General features: G+C 39.2%; 1 protein-coding gene across 1 annotated transcript; it reads left to right on the forward strand.

Moving 5' to 3' along the window:
- Positions 14345–16379, forward strand: LOC8072954 (cytochrome P450 77A4). Its single transcript, XM_002446354.2, has one exon. It carries the CDS (start codon positions 14380–14382, stop codon positions 16012–16014), a length of 1635 nt encoding a protein of 544 aa, XP_002446399.1. The 5' UTR covers positions 14345–14379; the 3' UTR covers positions 16015–16379.

The following is a 20061-nucleotide window of genomic DNA, read 5'->3' on the forward strand; positions in this document are numbered from 1 at the left end:
TCTCAATCTCCACAAAGAGAAAAAAAAACCATTGTTCTCATCCCCGCAAAAGATCATGGAGAGATCCCATCGTCACAAAAGATCGCATCCCTATCACCTCTCATGAGAATTCGCGTCCCCGCATTGATACATTATGAAATATAGATGGCAATTCAAATTTAATATAGAAGTAAGTGATAGTTTTTAGCACTACAAGTGCGCAACCGATGAATTGCAATGTACACATAGAGTCCATCGTTAATACTCTAGCACAAATGTACACTACAGTACTACACAACGAAACGCATCACAAATTTTAGTGCTACTTAGCAGAGGGAAGAATGGAAGTGAATGGGCCGGAGAAGAGAAGAAACGTGCGGCCTCGTTTTGGGATATGGGTGACACCTCCCCTCCATTGAAGGAGCCTTGGAGGAGATGTGGGCCGTGCGTACATAACCGTGGCCGGCTGCGGCTCTCGGCCTCTCGCTCCTGCTCGTCAAAAATCAAAAGCGAATACTGATGAGTGACACAGCACGGATGGACCATGACCACTGCACCAGCGACCCTGGCCGAGTGGCCGGCGCTTCTGGTCCCTGCTGCTGCCGACTCGTTCAATTCAGACTCCCCGTTTGCCAAGGCCAACGCTGCTTTTTTTGAACGAAAACGAATGCTGGTCCAGACCCGTTGTTAATCATAGACGATAGATGCGTAAATAAAGCTCCCCCATCTCGGCGTCGCAATGGCGATCGATCGTTGAATGCCCTGCCCGTGCATGGTGGCGCCCCATGCCCCCCCCCCCATTACGATCCTTTTCGAGGACCAGTACTTCGCCGCCTTCTCCGTTGGAGAAGTATAGTCCCGTCGTACCTGCAGGCAACCGGCATATACATACAATCTCCTGATCCCCTAGATTTACCATCATTCCCTGCTTTTTATGGGAGACAGTAGTAGTACACAACATCATTAGAATGGCAAATATAATGCACCCGCTCCTACCTAATATTCGTCATTCGCTTTTCCTATATGTACAAAGTACAGTAGCTTACTACCTACTACCTCATCTCTTCTTATATATTCTAAAAATAAAATAGGATGTATTCTAGATTTGGTCAAAAACAGTGTTAACGTGTAAGTCATTTTATTTTTTTTTAAAGATTCAATGCATTTCAAGTTCGATCAAAATTATATAATAAAATAATAATATTTATAATATCAAATAAATATAATTAGATTCTTCATTAGTTATATTTTCATAGTAATTTATTTGATGTCATAAATTTTTGTATTTGTTTTAATAATTTTGATCAAACTTAAGATATTTTTTATTTCCAAGAAAGCTAAAAACTTATGATTTAAAATAGATGGAGATTATATCATAAAAATACATTTCATATTCAGGTGAAAGTTCATGTTACTTTCGCACGAGAAAGCACCATGAGGAGGACACGTGTATCAATAACTTCACGCCGTCAAAGCCATGATTGAAAACACTGTTTGCTGGTCTGAAAAACTATGACTAAAAATATCATTCGTTAATTTGTTATATGAGCAAAACACTGTTGTCTAATAGAAAAAATAAAAAAAATAAGTGAACGGACCCGTCAAACTGTTGAGGCGAGCTCACCCGGTCCGTGGCCCAGGGACCCCTCTCTCGGCCGTCAGCCCCGCTGCTGCCCGTCTATCGGTGGCCAGCTTCTAGAATCGCTTCTCTTGGCTTTCCACGCGGTCATCAATAAAGTTTGTGCAAATTAAAGGAAATTTTTCACTCGCTTTGTACGTAAATAACTTGTCATAAAAGCAAGTAAAATTTTACTATTTGACTAGAGATGAGAGCCTTCTATCTGGCCCATTCACTCCTTTCTTCTGGCATCAAAGTTAAGTAAGTTCCACTACGAGAAAAACGATTTATCGAAACGCTACCCTTTTTTAAATGGCGGCTTTATATTAATCCGCTCTAGTTTACAAACAAGTCGGCTCTGCAAATTGAATTGTAGGAGCGGTTAGTGTATTTAGCCGCTCCTATAATTAATGTCTATTTATACAGCCGCTTCTTTAATTGATTTGCTATATATTGAGACGCACCTACAAATGAACGCTGAATAATTAAAGTAAAGTACTAAAATTTAAATTTCTCAAAACGATCTAGGATGGAGAAACGACCAAAATAAAAGTTGTAGATTGCGAAAAATTTATGAATCTTTGTTGTTAACAACTTTTTTCTATTTGAATTTATTTGATGCTTCAAAATACCGTTTGAAATTTAATTTCAAATTGTTGATGAACACTTATTTCTCTTTTTAATCTCTACCTAAAACTTGTAACTAGTCTTTCTCCCTCGTACAAACTCCAAATATGATGTTTTTTCCCTAAATTTTTCTAAAATTATGGTCCCTCAAGATATTATGTTCTTAATGTTATTCTTTTCATTATCTTCTCTTGTGTACATTTAAAATTTTGAATTTAAAAATGACAACTTCGGACAGTATTTTGAAACATCAAACGATTTCGGCTGAAGAAATCGTGAACATAAATAGTTGTATAGCTCATCAAATTGTACAATTTTCGTTTTAGTCATTTTCCATATGATAAAGTGAAAATAATAATTCACAAATTTTACATATCTCTCTTGTAGTTTATGAAACTACATAAATGACAATAGAGATATATAAGATTTGTGATCAATGTTAGAACCATCATGTCGGATAAATATTTGATCAAATGACCAAAATAAACTTTGTAGATCTTGAGAAGTTATAGAATTTTGTAGTTGGCAACTTTTTCGTTTGAATTCGTTTTGTCAAGCAAAACTACGTTTGAATTTATTCAATTTTATTTTGAATTTTTCAAACGACCTCAGATAAAGAAACAACTAAAATAAACTTTGTAGATCTTGAGATGTTATGAAACTTTATAGTTGGTAACTTTTTAATGTGAAGTCAACTTGTCATACAAAACTACGTTTGAATTTTAAAAATTTAAAATTCAAATTTTTCAAACAAATTTGGATAGAAAAACCACCAAAAAGAAAATTATAGATTAAAAAAGTTATGAAACTTTATAGTTGACAACTTTTAGATTTGAAATTATTTTGTCATGCAATACTATGTTTGAATTTCTTAAATTTAAAATTCAAATTTTATAAACGACCTTGGATGGAGAAACTACCTAAATAAAAGTTATAGATCTCAAAAGGTTATAAAACTTTGTAGTTCATAACTTTTTGATTTGAAATTGTTTGGTGCCTCAGACAATCAATTTACACTCGGATAAGTATAATATGTGAAGAACCGAAATGCCTTACACAAGTAATAAAGAGGTGCAGTGGTAGATTATGGTTCGTACGAGTGGGAGGTTAATGAGTTCGAATGGCAGAAATCACGGAGTCTCCAAAATCGTGAAAAATAGCCATGGGGTTGGAGCTAGCAAGTGGCTGATCAGTGGGGTGACCGGTGGGGGTCTCCCCAGGATTTTTTTAAAAAAATATTTTGCTATTTTTTGGAATTTTTTATGGTCAATTTCAAAATAATTTATAGAGGCGCTTAATATCCAACATGGCTAGCCGCTCCTACAAATAGTGTATTTATAAAAATACCTTGGTATAGACGGCTGGTAAAACCGCCCCTACAAATACTCTTTAGTCACACTTAAAAATAATATTCGAAGTTGTGTTCTTCTCCTATTTCACCTCTACTCCATATCAACTAAAATATCTACTAACTTGGTTTCTTCTTTTTTCCCTCTTCACATCAATCAAAATATCTAAAAAAAACTTGGCTATGAGAAGAAGAGATTAACTCTCATACAAATGACAAACTAGGTATGAAAGGCTATGAACTGGTAGACCTAGCTACTATAAAGTAAATATGAGGATGATTACAAAAGAGGATATTAGACTTGGGTAAAAATTAATAAAAAAAGTTTGTTTAAATAACTATTATATAGTTTGACTCTTACCATTTGACTTATAATCAAATACTTAGTTTTATTATTAGACTTGCTCTAAAATATACTTCGTCTTTCCGGAAAAGAAAGCAAATCTCTATTACCTAGGAGAACGCAGTCACAAGGAGAAATGGCGCACTTGCCCCTACACTGGCAATCTGTCCACAGCAGTCACGAGGCAAAAGACTGCTCCATCCATCCTAAAATAGAGTGTATTGTGACTACAAAAATTTATATTAAAATAAAATACATTTTGTATAATGACTATGTTTTAATGTGACAAGATATGTTAAAAAAAGAAGCCATGATTTGAGGAGAAACTTTATAATTGGAATAATCTATGGGTATATGCATCATTTGAGTATTCTCTTAAGTTGTTTTAAAACATATAAAATGCATTATATTACAAGACAGAGAAAAATAACAATACTATTAAGGCCATGTTTAGTTTCGCGTCTAAAAACTTTTCACCCATCTCATCGAATCTTTACATATACATTGGTAAATGAAAAACTAATTGGATAGTTTGGTTGTAAATCGCGAGATGAATCTTTTAATCATAATTAGTCTATGATTAGTCATAATTACTGCAGTAGCCCACATGTGCTAATGACAGATTGTTAGACTTAATAATTTCGTCTCGTAATTTCTAAATGAGCCATGTAATTTGTTTTTTATTAGTATCCGAAAATTTATCAACATCCTTCTAGCCTTGTTTAGTTCCCAGAAAATTTTGCAAAATTTTTCAGATTCCCCGTCACATCAAATCTTTAAACGCATGCATGAAGTATTATATATAGACGAAAATAAAAACTAATTGCACAGTTTGGTCGAAATTGACGAGACGAACCTTTTGAGTCTAGTTAGTATATGTTTGGATAATATTTTTCAAATACAAACGAAATGGGTACTATTCCTATTTTGCAAATTTTTTTGAACTAAACAAGGCCCTAGACACGTCAATACGAACTAAACAAGGCCTAAACTCACACATGCCGGAAGGACTATGCGTCCAGCGCATCAACATACAAAGGCATGGTTTACTTAAATCCAAAATCAAAAAACTTTTCAAGATTTTTTATCACATCAAATCTTGTGGCATATGCATGAAATATAAATATAAATTAAAAATTAATTGATTATATAATTTATCTATAATTTACGAGATGAATTTTTAAACCTAATTAATTTATGATTGGACAATAATTATTAAATACAAATGAAAGTGTTATAGTAACCAAATCTAAAAAACTTTGCCAGCTAAGGCTGTCTCCAATAGCATATGCATTTGGGAACCCAAACCTAAAATAGGTTTCCAACACAATACCTATAGCCTCCAACAGAGTACCCATACAGAAAACCCATTTTGGGTATCAGGGGAGGCATAACCCAGATTTGGGTATCCTCTCTTCTCGAGACCCATTTGCAGAGAGTGTTGTCTTTTAGATCTTGTTGTTGGAGAAGACTAAAAATAGGTATGGAACTTTTTACCTGTAGCGCTACCAAAGGACAAATGAGTCTTATATTTTGAGTGACGATCGGATAGTAAGCAGGATCAGAATATTTTAAAAGCACCCTGACAGCCACTGACAGATGTACCGTATCGCACAGCTACTCCACGGCTCTTGTCGTCCTAAAGTTGTACTTGCTCTGTTCCTTTTTAATTGTCGCCGTTGGTGTATGTGCCACAAGTTTAACTCGATTTGTAGAAAATACGTGCAACATTTATATCTCAAATTATGTATTATAAATATTAATATTTTTTAATATATAATTATCAGCAGTTGTTTTTCGAGAAGCGCAAACGACAATTAAAAAAGGGACAGAGAGAGTATTCTTTTTGGACACAGCTCTACTTAGAGTTGCGTTATTTTTGGATGGAGCTAGTAATTCTTGTATCCACAAAGCAATGCAATTTTCACTTTTCAAAAAAAACAAAAAATAGTTTTAAGTTTCACCAAAATTATATAAAGACACTAACAATTATAATACAAAATAAGTATTGTTAAATTAATTATAAAATGTATTTTTATAGTAAATTTAGTTGGAGATGTAAATATTGATATTGTTTTTTATATAAAATCCCAAAGTTAAGTTAGTTTGATTTGCATAAATCCTATAGTTCTTTGGATACAGGGAGTATATATTATATTGAAATTTTTAGGGTCCCATTTGATTGCAGGAAAAATAAAGGAAAACCGTAGGACTTCCCTTCCTACGGATGTACTTTCTTCTTCACAAATTATAAGTCATTCCAAAAATCTTAGAGAGTCAAATCATTTTTATGTTTGACCAAACTTATAGAGAAAAATACTAAGATTTGTAATGTAAAGTGAGTATATTATGAAAATATAATTCAGGAAGAATCTAATGATACTTAGTTGGTATCATAATAATAATTATTTTATCATATAAATTTGGTCAAACTTAGAAAAGTTTAACTCTCCAAGATTCTTAGAATGACTTACAATTTGGGATGGAGGGAGTAGTTACTATAGCCTCATTGGTTTACCGGAATCGCTAGGAAAAAACATAGAAAACTTTCCTTTCTCTTTGATTTCACACGAAATTATAGGAAAAAAAAACATCACTCCAACCTCGTTGTTTCTTGTTCTTACTGTTTTTGCTGTGGTTCTTTCAAACACCTATTTCTATAGAATTCCTGTGTTTTTCATTCTTTTGTTTTGCATATTAATTTCTATCGATTTCCTAAGTTTTTTTAAGTAAGAATTCCTGTCTTTTGTTTTCTATTCCTATATTTTTAAATCCTGCATTTCAAAAGGGATTTACTGTTTTTTTATATATTTTTAGAATATATATTGTACTCTCTTTGTCCCTTTTTAATTGTCGCTTGCGCTTCCCAAAGAATAACTACCGGCAATTATATATTAAAAAATATTAATATTTATAATACATAATTAGTATCATTAGAAAGATCTTTGAATCTAGTTTTTTAACAATTTTTTTTAGATATACAAATATTGCATGTATTTTCTACAAATTAAGTCAAACTTGTGGCACGTACACCAACAACAACAATTAAAAAGGGAGAGTGTCACAAGACGGGACGAGACACGCTGCTACACCATGACAGGCCCATAAACACCGCGCCCGTGTCCGGCGTCCCGTCCCCATCCGGAACCAGTGAACGACCTGCCCTCCCGGGCCGCCCGTCCTCCGCCTCTCGCCTCATCAAATTTTTAGGCCCATAAGCGAAAGTCCTGCCAGTACAGTACAGCCTCGAAGATCGGCAGTGCGACGCAATCATGCAATGCCCGGTACTCGCGTTGCTTCATCGTGCCGGCCGGTTGGGCTGAGTACGGCGGTTCAACGTGACGTGCTTCCCTTCCCGGCCAAGAGGGGAGCCAGCGAACGAAACGGCGACTGCCCGGCCGGCACCGCCGCTCTGAATGACCCGGCGGCCGGCGCTGCAATGGAGACCGGACTTCTGCGTCCGACTGTCACGGCAGCTGTCTCACAAGACATTTTATTCTTTCCCGATCCATCAGGCGTTTGCTGGGACTTGTTTAGCACTTTCGTTCATATTTTATAAGTACTGTCTAATTATGTTTCAAAAAATTTGTTTAGTAAATTACAAATAAATTATATAATTAGTTATTTTTTATTAATATTTAATGTTTCATATATGTGCTGTAAGATTCGATGTAATGTTTAAAAATTTTTTACAAATTTTTAAGAACTAAACAATTGAATACACTCGCCGAGCCTGGAAGTCCGGAGAGGCTGCATTCTGTAGCGGGGCCTGTACTTTGTCATAAAAATCTGAGGATGGCGTGGGTCTAGAATTTATCAAGGTGGCAGAACAGGGACGGTTGGCTGTACTTCTGTGAACAAAATGGACGCAACAAGAAAGTTTAACTCCTAAAGAAAGCTAGGGCGAGCTAGCGCATCCGTCCTAGGTTTTTATAGCTGATCTGAAGAAATTTTAAATATTAGTGCAAAGGAAGAAGAGACTCCTCGAGTATCCGATGAAGATTGAAAACAACTTAGACATTTTGGGTCATCATGTGTGGTTCAGTCCATATAGAAAACCACAGACCCACAAAGCGCAATAAGACCGGCGTTTCTCATGTTTCTTGCTGTTCTCGACTTGCTTCTCTTAATTTAAGAAACAAACTTATCTAATTTTGATGTGGAAAATATATGCTGAAAACTTCAATATTAGTCAAATTATTATGTTACCAAAGCAACTTAAGGAATTTGTTGGCTTATATCGCCATTGGTTCACCAAAATTTTATAGCATAAGTTCGCCCTAGGTCATTTCTCAAGCTGAATTCGCCACTGGAATCAGGAAATTCTTAGAAAAGGATTTAGAAGCTCAATGTGCCACCAAAGGTCCGGGTTTTCTGGTGAGGAGTTCTTCATGAATTTCTCTCGGCAAAAGAGGTGCTGCATCAGCGCCATATTGAGCTGACGACAGTCTGTGATGTGTGTGGAGCTGCTAGCTAGAATTTGGATGCACAGAAATGTGAATGCTACTTTTAGTCTACAAGATGGACAAGGATCATTAGGAGCAGTGCTATAAAATTTGGCGGAGGGATTTGAGGGTGTCCGAGCCCAATGGTACCCCCACGGTTTGGATGCTCTGATGATAGAAGCCCTTGCGTGCAGGGATAGAATTCGGCTTGCAAGACCGAAGAGAGTCTCACAATTGCAAGTGGAAACTGATTGTGAGATGTTGGCCAAGTTGTGGAAAAAGGGGAGCTTCATGCGCTCGCATATAGGACTGATTCTTACTGACATGTTAGAGCTTAGCACAAGTTTTACTCATTTTTCCTTGATGTATGCTCCGATCGAGTAGCACACTTGTTAGCTAAGCAGGTCACAGGTGACATTAGGTTGGGGAGTGGCAAATAGCTCCAACTTGTATTGATCACTTGTTGAATGAAGACTGTAATTCTGATGTTTAGTGATATATGAAAGAAGTCAGAATTGCCAAAAGAAGAAGGTTTAACTCCATCTCAAAACATTGCTTACTCCATTTCAAAGTGTCGTTCTAAGGTGTCAAACGATTCTAACAAAAATATTAATAATATTTATATTACATAAAAAATAATATCGTTAGATAGATCATTGCATCTATTTTCATAATAATATTGTTTCACTATACCACATTTAGCATTGCCTGGTGGGTCATTATAAGCCATTTCAACGATCCATGGTCGGTCGTTATAAATCTATAGTGACCCATGTATGCATCGTTGATACCGGCCTCGTTATAAATCTATAACGATCGTCTGACTTTTAACGACTAACCGTTGGACGCTATGTAATAGATATAACGACAGGCTATGTGACTTCTATTATAAACTTATAACGACACATTATTTGATGATATTTATTTATAGGGACCAACTGTCTAACATTAAGCATACAAAAAAATACCATACAATATCATTTGTTTATATATTAACCATACAATCATATTAACCTTGTCAGACTTGAGATAATACACATAAACCGGAATAAAGTTCACAATTTATATTAAGGCCCAATATCTGTTATATGCCATCTTTAACACATAATATATTCATGGCAAAAAAACCAAAGTGAGAAGTTTGGTTGCACATCTCATATATTGCTTGCGCTCTTTATAAAATGATTCAACCCTAGGAAGTCTTTATAAAAGTTTTTATCTCTAACTAGGGTGTCCAAAACAATAAAACAATAGTTTTGTGTAGTGTAACGACCGATTGTTTGTTACTAATCTTTAATGTTCCACCTTCTGATGTTATTTTGGTATTTTTAATGACTCTCATGCGATGCTAAAAATGAGTTGTGCTGTAGTGTTTGAAGATACAAATGTTGCCTTTTTAAAAAATCTAGCTAAACTTAAAAAACCGGCACGAATACTATAGTGACACTTGGAGAGTATAATTTTATTTTAAAAAATGATTCATATATATATATATATATATATATATATATATATGAGCTTAGACTAACAGGTGTATAAGCTTACATTACACTAACATGAAAATGACTTGTGTCAGAAAAAAGGTCTCTCCGCCCAGACCTCTAGTCTAGAGTCTAAACTCTAAAGTCTAAATGCTTCTCATCCATTATTTAAGGCCTTATTTACAACCAAAATCTAATTTTTTTAAAATTTTCTGTCACATTGAATCTTGCGGCACATGTATGGAGCTTTAAATATAGATAAAACAAATAATTGATTGCACAGTTCGCCTGTAAATCACGAGACGAGTCTTTTGAGCCTAGTTAGTTTATGATTGGACACTAATTGTTAAATACAAACAAAAGTGCTATAGTAGCCAAATCCAAAAAGGTTTTGGATCTAGTTCCATTTTTAAGATTCTCCATCACATCGAATCTTTAGACATATGCATATATAAAACATTAAATATATATTAAAAAATAACCAATTATATAGTTTGTCTATGATTTACGAGACAAATTTTTTAAATCTATTTAGTCCCTAGACAACAATTGCCAAATACAAACGAAAGTGCTATAATAGCCGGATTCAAATAAATTCAGAAACTAAACAAGGACTACGACAAATGTTTTTATTCAACTCGGTCCACAAAGGCATAGCCGATGGTCGGAAAAATCTTTCGGTCACACATCGAGCGACGAGCGGGGACGCTGCAACAGGGAGCACGGCTCACGACACAGCCCACAACGAGCGCAGAAACAAGCACAATCCATAGCGAGTGCCCCATGCGCACGACGTTAAGATGAAAACCACACCGACCCTAACATATACAAGGGCGAAGCCAGCTTAAAATTCATGGTGGTACACAGTATTCAGAGCCACGTAGAAATATATTAAGGCTCTAATATATCGAATCTTGCGGCATATGCATAAAATATTAAATATAAATAAAAAATAACTAATTGCATAATTTGTCTGTAATTCGCGAGACGAATCTTTTAAGTCTAGTTAGATGATGGTTAGATAATATTTGTTAAATATAAACGAAAGTGCTACAGTGTCCAAATCCAAAAAAAATGGATCTAAACATGCCTTAATTTCAACTAATTTATATGGTAAAAATAGGTTATACAGTAATAGGGGGTGTTTAGTTCCCCTTAGTCCAAAAAAATTAGGTTTTTGGTTCATCATTTTGCATAATGAAAATAAAGACAATGCACTTTTTTTTTGGCAAAAAGTGGTTATTTTTCATTTTAGGGAATAAAAAAAAAGCTCAAAAGAGCCCTAAAAGGCCCTCATGAGAACAATAAATTCTGTATTTTGAATAGAATTAAACATAACCCCGATTGCATTCTGTCATTCTAAAGTAGTTAATATTTATATTTTGTATTTTATGAAGAACTAAAGCCCCTAAATATATTTTTTTGCCTGGTGCCGGTGCACCACCCAAACATAGTGTGGCGTCGCCCCTGTACATATATCCGTTGGTTTCTTCTGAGTTTGGACGTCGACCCAACATGGTTTCTTACTTGAGACCAGCTTTAGTAAATAGATTCACGGTGTTATTTATAAGACTCTCTCTCTCTCTCTCTCTCTCTCTCTATATATATATATATATATATATATATATATATATATATATATATATATATATATATATATATATATATATATATATATATATATATATATATATATATATATATATATATATATATATATATATATATATATATATATATATATATATATATATATATATATATATATATAATTCCTTTCCACACGTACGTGTAGTTACTCTCATCCTCAATAAACTATATTGTGTATGTATTTATACTACTCATATTAAGATACTCTAAATCTTACCATGCGAAAAATTTTCAAAAAAAATTATATTTTAAATATATTACTAAAATGCCACTACTATATTATATACAATAAGTATAACCATATACTTTATGTATGCATGCATACTTAACATACATATCACTCTAGATGGTCTAGTATGATCATATACTTTGTCTATATACTTTTCGTTCGGTCATATACACCTTAAATCTAGAGATATATAGATGAGAGTAACTGCACGCGCGTGTAAAAAAAACGCGTCCTATATATATATAATGGAGTGAAATTTGAATGAAATAATTCCTCACAGTATAAAGTTTTATTCTATAGTTTCATAGTCAGGTCTGTTTAGTTCACCTCTTCTGCCAAAACTTTTGTTGTTTTACCCCATCTTTTGACAAAAATGGATCTAAATAGTATAGGCAAAAAGAGCAAAACTTGGTCTGTTAAACTTTTAGCATTTAGGATCCAAAAGGCCCAAAACTAAGCAAAAAAATTATGGGGATGCGTGTTGTGTCAGCATGACTAAAGTTTTACCATGCATCTAATTAAACACTAAGATGTATAAACAAAAGTTTTGCAGTAAAAGATTATGAACAAAAGTTTTGCCATTACAAAAATATCTAAACACTTTTACTTTCATGACTCCTATAGAGTTGATAATCGTACCAAGTGAAACTAAACACTCTCATAGAGAAAGGATCGATAAATAGTCTTATTTTTTTTCTCTTTCTTCGTAAATGTCATAACAATTAACTCAGTTTAGAAAATTACCTTATGTGCAAGGATATTTAATGTCATAACAATTAACCTAGTTTAGGGTTGGAACTGCCTTTATGTGGCAGAGTATTTAATAGCACAGAAACTATCCTGGTGTTTAGAGTTTTTTTGACAAGTAATCAACTTTATTAAAAGCACAAGGCTGATAGAACATTTACAGAGGTGATGGTTACAGAGTTGATCGCCCTAAGAAGGGGACAATCATTTGCATGACTAGGATTGGAACACCTGAAGTCATATTGAATCCGATTGGATGTAATTGCTTGAAAAGCCTGTCTTGCCAAAGAATCCGCCATTTGGTTTTGGGTTCTTTTAATTCTTCGCACTTGTGTACTGTAAATTGCCAGCAAATTTGCTGCGCTTTGAGAGTAAGGCTTGATTCTCCAGTCCGGCGGGTTGGAGAGATTGGATTTATTGAGAAAATACACCAGCTGCTGATTATCAGAAAAAATGGTGTATCTCGTGCACTGGATCTGGTTTAACAGATCGGTTGCTAAGGCCAATGCTGCCGATTCTGCCATCAAAACAGAGGATGATTCCTGCAGGAGAGCTTTAACAAAAATACTTATTGGAGGGTTTTCATCTGTGTTAATAATAAAAACTCCGAGGCCTGCTTGTGTAGTGCCAGAAGTTTGATTGTCTGGCAATGTGGTCGCATCTGTGTAGCACCTGGTTCCTGCAAAGGAGGAAGGGAAAGAGACCAGAAAAGGATCTGAAGCTTGAAAGCTCCTTTTCTCAGTTCCTGCAGAAGTGTTGTTAGTGTAAAGGCTGATATCTAGAGAAACTGGGTTTTGGAGAGCATCCAAATGAGCATTGATGTGGGCAGCTGCTGCTAGCCTAATCAGATTTGCAGTCCAAGTTTTTCTTTGGAACCTGATATCATTACGAGCTTTCCAAATATACCAGAGAAAAAACAGTTTATTACATAAATTATGGTCAGTTATATCATTTTGGAAAAGGAATGATAAAGATAGCTGAACCCCATCCTCTTCTTCTGGAATGTGATTAGTGATGAAGGGAGGGTTGGCTGGAGACCAGACCTGGGCTGGCACAATACATGTGAAAAAGAGATGCTGATCTGTCTCCTGCTGCCCACAGTAAGCACACTTCATATCTATATGGATGGATGGGACTGTCCTTCCCAAAGCACTATCTCGTGTCTTTGTTGAGCTGTATTTTGAGTGGTCGGCTGTTCAAATTAACTTAGTTTGATCAAACGACGAAATTAAAGGCTACACGCTACTGGATATATATAGTTGCTGCACTGCCGTCGAAAGGAACACTGGTGTACCGGGAAATAATTCGCTTTAGAAAAAAAAATATCCAGGCCTTGTTTAGATTTTTTTTTGATTTTGACACTATACCATTTTCGTTTTTATTTGACAAACATTGTCCAATCAGAGTAACTAGGTTTAAAAGATTCGTCTCGCAATTTACAGATAAACTGTGTAATTAATTTTTGTTTTTATTTATATTTAATGCTTTATGCATATGCCGTAAGATTCGATGTGATGGAGAATTTTGAAAAATTTTTGGTTTTTGTGTGAACTGAACAAGGCCTCAGTGAAATAATTTGCTTGATTTTCAGTTACCGTCAAACATTATTGGGACAAAATACAAAGCTTGTCCTTATCACTGCTACTAGTCTACCGTACCGTGACCTGAGTTTACCCTCGGTCCTTCGCTAGTCCGGCCCGGTGCTGCACACGTAGGAGTAGAGTGTGTTCGGTCAGCTGAGCTAGCTGCCCCGGGTCCGGAGATCGCCATTGAATGCCGCCCCAACCATATTTTCCACCTCCCATTTACTCCGCCCCCGCGTCACCGGAGCGCTATATCTAGGGCGGCAGCGCGGCACTGACTTCTCCAACCAACTCATGCTCCACAGACCACCGCAGTTATCGTGGCGTCCATGCCCATGCAACAGCCGACGAGCGTCGTTCACGCCGCGATGGAAGAAGCGTCACTGTCGTCGCTCTCGTTCCTGCAGCTCGCCTTCACGGCGGTTGCGGCGACCGCCGCGCTGGCCCTCGCCGTGGCCGTCACCAGGTACAACCGGAGGTACACCGGCCTGCGGCTGCCTCCTGGCCCTCCCGGGTGGCCCGTCGTCGGCAACCTCTTCCAGGTGGCCTTCTCCGGCAAGCTCTTCATCCACTACATCCGCGACCTCCGCAAGGAGTACGGCCCCATCCTGACGCTGCGCATGGGGGAGCGCACGCTCGTCATCATCAGCAGCGCCGAGCTCGCGCACGAGGCGCTGGTGGAGAAAGGGCGCGAGTTCGCGAGCCGGCCCCGGGAGAACACGACGCGCAACATCTTCTCCTCCAACAAGTTCACCGTCAACTCCGCGGTGTACGGCGCCGAGTGGCGGTCGCTGCGCCGGAACATGGTGTCCGGGATGCTCAGCACGTCGCGGCTCAGGGAGTTCGCGCACGCCAGGCGGCGCGCCATGGACCGGTTCGTGTCGCGGATGCGCGCCGAGGCCGCCGCGTCGCCCGACGGCGGGTCCGTCTGGGTGCTCCGCAACGCGCGCTTCGCCGTCTTCTGCATCCTGCTCGACATGACCTTCGGCCTGCTGGACCTCCACGAGGAGCACATCGTGCGCATCGACGCCGTCATGAAGCGCGTGCTGCTCGCCGTCGGCGTGCGCATGGACGACTACCTCCCGTTCCTCCGCCCCTTCTTCTGGCGCCACCAGCGACGTGCGCTCGCCGTCCGCCGCGAGCAGATCGACACGCTGCTCCCGCTCATCAGCAGGCGCCGCGCCATCCTCCGCGACATGCAGCAGCGGAGCTCCTCGCCGTCGCCGCCACCGGACCCCAACGTCGCCGCGCCATTCTCGTACCTCGACTCCGTGCTCGACCTCCACATCGAGGGCCGCGACGGTGCGCCCACCGACGACGAGCTGGTCACGCTCTGCGCGGAGCTTATCAACGGCGGCACCGACACGACGGCGACGGCGATCGAGTGGGGCATGGCGCGCATCGTCGACAACCCGTCCATCCAGGCACGGCTCCACGAGGAGATCATGCAGCAGGTCGGCGACGCGCGGCCGGTGGACGACAAGGACACCGACGCCATGCCCTACCTACAGGCCTTCGTCAAGGAGCTCCTCCGGAAGCACCCGCCCACGTACTTCTCGCTCACCCACGCCGCCGTGCAGCCGGGGAGCAAGCTCGCCGGCTACGACGTGCCCGTGGACGCGAACCTGGACATCTTCCTCCCGGCCATCTCCGAGGACCCGAAGCTGTGGGACCGGCCGACGGAGTTCGACCCGGACAGGTTCCTGTCCGGCGGCGAGACGGCGGACATGACGGGGTCGGGCGGTATCCGGATGATCCCGTTCGGCGCGGGGCGGAGGATCTGCCCCGGGCTCGCCATGGGGACGACGCACATCGCGCTGATGGTGGCGCGGATGGTGCAGGCGTTCGAGTGGCGCGCGCACCCGTCGCAGCCGCCGCTGGACTTCAAGGACAAGGTGGAGTTCACGGTGGTGATGGACCGGCCGCTGCTCGCCGCAGTGAAGCCCCGAAACCTCTCCTTCTGATGATGGAACGCGTACGTACGTGTTCGGTGTTCCCATGGCTACGTACGGTGTGCGTGCGCTTGCCAACGCATGTCAGCTAGCGTGGTGGTACGACGTCGAGCGTACGTGTGCAGGCGGCCGACCCAACTGCACATGCTGACATGCACGATGTATCGCGCGCCGTGTGGCCATGCTAGTCGTCGTTCATGAGTTGTGAACGCGCCACCATATTGTCGTGTACTCGTGTGCACGATATGATGTAGCATATATATAAATGTATACGCGGAAATGCTAGACGTTTGCATGTGTGGGCGTGTACGTAGTAGTTCACGATGTATAAGAATGAACTCTTTTGCGAATTTGAATGTGCCATCAGTTGACCACCACAGATATTCGTGATGCATTGTATCCCTGTATAGATCGATCAGGGTATGATTGATCATGCACAGAAATGCTGCGCTCAACACCGATTTTCACCTAAACTGCACATGCTAGTGTTCGCCGGAGCTTTGGTATGAGCTCCGGTGAAACCTAGCGTGCTGCGACGGGGTGATGGATGGCGGTGGGGAAGGAAAAGAAAATGAACAGTAGCTGGATAGGGTGATCCTACATGCATGGCTCGTGGCTTCGTGTTCTTGCATCACAATTCACACGTAGAGCATCATCTGTGATATATCAACTGATTGAATACGTCATCTGTGGTTGACTTGTGTTGGCCACCAAAGTAGGAGTACGTCGTACGTGTTTAGCCGTTGGGACTTTTGCCGCCTCCTCTTCGGTTCTTCCCATCCTGACCATGACCAACCATTTTATCACGAACAAGCTAATGCCTTGTTTAGTTCGCAAAAACTTTTAAGATTTTCTGTCACATCGAATCTTTAATCGCATACATGGAGTATTAAATATAGACGAAAATAAAAACTAATTGCACAGTTTATCTGTAATTTGTAAGATGAATCTTTTAAGCCTAGTTACTTCGTGATTGGACAATGTTTGTCAAATAAAAACGAAAGTGTTATAATAGCCAAAAGCCAAACTTTTTTGCGAACTAAACAAGACCTAAATACATATCTGCTACAGTCTAACAGTGGACATACCATTGTCCATATGTATGCATGTATACACATATATTATGCATGTATTACACACACACAAATCCAAAACAGAATCTAAACTGCCGATAGGCTGCAAGCACGGAGATGACCGTATAATGGTGTCTGTCCCATATGCAGTGGCGTTCATCTCTTTTAAGATTGTCACTATACCAGGCGTGTTTGGGAAGGGCATTGCAATATAGTTGGGTAATGAACAGTTGCGACCTTCTACGTGGGAACTAGGAGACTCGGTATAAAGTTGGTGGGACAAGTTAGATCGCACACCTTCAATGGTGAGACGAGGACTACACTCTATCATCATTCTTGTTTGTTGGGAGGTGTGGAAGGAAAAAATGCGAGAATCTTTGAGCACAAAGAAGCCGCACCAATGCAGCTTCTCCAGAAAATCAAAGAGGAGGCGAGTCTATGGGCAATGACAGGAGCAAAACACGTCTCTACATTATTATTACGTGTGTAACGTGAGGTCAATCTCATGAGCTGAGACGTTTTAGACCTTTGCGTCCACTTATACTTTATATGTTTATATGTTGTATAGTGTATTTTTAGACTTTTTTTCTTTTTAAAACAACAGGCAGCTCTCCTGCTGGTTCTGTTTTTTTTAAAAAAAAAAGATCGACCTTGTATGTCTCGGGCAAAAACACAACTCCCAGCCCGTACGTATACACCAGTGCTATCAACATCAAAGTAGCATAGATGGACAATTCAATGATAGCCAGCACAGCATGCTCTCCTACGTAACAACCAACCATATTTTCATGCAACCACAGTGAGGCGAAAAATTCAGAACAGTGTGTGCACATCATGCAGGATCGTGAAGTGTTTAGCTTAGCTTAGCTGTGTGCACAGTACCAGCATTCAGCAGCGTTGAAATCAGGCCGGATCACGACCATGTACAGCGAATCAGGGACGTGCTTAGTTCTGGCAGATGCATACTTTTAAAAAACTTTGCAAAATGTTATTATAGCATTTTTGTTTGTATTTGGTAATTATTATTTAATTTTAAACCAACTAGACTCAAAAGATTCGTCTCGCAAATTACATGTGAACTGTATAATTAGTTATTTTTTATTTATATTTAGTGTTTCATGTATATGAAGCAAAATTCGATATGACGAAGAATTGAGCACTTTGCAAAATATTTCGAAAAGTAAACAAGTCCTAAGATGTCTGCCCAACTGTTTCGTTCTGCACTGGCGGTGTCGGTGTATGCAATAACGAAGTGCCTGCGGTCTTGTATCATCATCATCGTCGTCGTCGTGGCAAGTGCCAATAATCCTCGGCTCGGAGTCGTGCAGTGCAGGAGTACAGCACAATCGTGTCTGGACACTGTAGCAAAATTTTTTAAAAAATAAATATTATAGTACTTTTATTTATATTTGACAAATATTCTTCAATCGTTTAAAAAAATTGTCTCACAAATTATATGTAAATTGTATAATTAATTATATTTTTTATTTATATTTAATGCTTAGAAAATTTTACAATTTTTTTTTAACTGAACAAAACTGGCGTTGGAGGTGGCAAACTGCTGCAGTCATAATTCGCCCTCGTACAAACGCACGCATGTGCAGAGCAAAGTAGTCCTGGGCTCCTGGCATAGGTACTGCCACCGCTGTGCAGGGCATGGGCGAGATAAAACCGGATCACGTCTCGACCTCTCTTGCCGCTTCGGCAGCTAGCAGATGTACCTGAAATCTGTTGTAGTACTATGGAAGTACGATGCTTGGACAGTTAAGTTTTGAGTTTTGGGTTTCGAATTTGTGGTGTTCTGTTATGTCCCGAGGCCTTGTTAGTTTCAAAAAATTTTACAAAATTTTTCGAATTCTCTGTCACATTGAATCTTTAGGCACATGCATGGAGTATTAAATATAGACGAAAATAAAAACTAGTTATACAGTTTGGTCGGAATTGACGAGACAAATCTTTTGAGCCTAGTTAGTCCATGATTGGACAATATTTATCAAATACAAACGAAGGTGCTATAGTATGGATTTCCTAAAATTTTTTGGAGCCCGAGATATGTTTGCAGTTCGAGACTTCAAAACCTATGCACGTGTACTAAATTTTAACTTCAAATCCTGAGGTATGTCCTAAGATATCTTTGAGTTTTGATTTTTTTAAAAAAAAATCGATCAAAGTTTAAAAAATTTAATTTAAGACAACTTTAAAAATTAAAACTTTCAGAAACAAAGAGAGTATATTTTAGAAATATATTCTATTTTAAGTCGAATAGTAGAAATTTGATATGAGAAAATAGTACTAAGCTCTATTCGCTTGGCTGATAAGCCATATTTGAAAATACTGTTCAGTAATTTATCGTGAGAGAAAAACATTCATGAATAGCGGGTAGATTCAGCTCAAACTTACCTACTCTCCACGCCGGTAGAACTTCTATCAGGAGAAATGGACCGTTAAATTTTAGTTTTGCACTGGGCCTGCTGGCCTGGTACCGATACCGATCAACCATGATCTAGGCGCTGGCCAATCAAGCGGAGTAGATCGCTGCTCCTTTTTTTTTAAAAAAAAAAGAAAGAAAGAAATGGGGTAGATCGCCGACAGAAGGGAGCACCATACTACGTCCATACAGCTACGGCATGTATACGAAGTTACGAACAAGTAGACGTCCCTCCTGCTGTTCCTCCGCGACTCCCTGAGGCCTGGATTTGCATTTGTCCGAAGCAGGAGCCGTAGGTGGTTGCGCATCAATGCATCGTCGAGGATGAGGCCACGTAATTGTTCAAGAGCTGGCTCTTTCTTTCTTTTTTTCTTTTTTTTTACGATGACAGTTGACAGGAGGACGACGACGAGGCTCGAAACGAAAGTTGCTGCGTCAATTTGGATCTGGGTCGCCTTTGGTGTCTATAAAAAGGGCATGGAGCAGACGTCGGTGGCTCTGTTTTCCTTGAACTGGCAGCAATTGCTGTTCCGCCATGAACAGTGCTATGCTTTCTTC

The sequence above is a fragment of the Sorghum bicolor genome, chromosome 6 (genome assembly GCF_000003195.3).
Source record: "Sorghum bicolor cultivar BTx623 chromosome 6, Sorghum_bicolor_NCBIv3, whole genome shotgun sequence".
Lineage (NCBI taxonomy): Eukaryota > Viridiplantae > Streptophyta > Magnoliopsida > Poales > Poaceae > Sorghum > Sorghum bicolor.

Excerpts from the sequence above, each read along its gene's own strand:
- LOC8072954 (XM_002446354.2), top strand. The coding sequence starts at position 14,380 with ATGCCCATGCAACAGCCGACGAGCGTCGTTCACGCCGCGATGGAAGAA.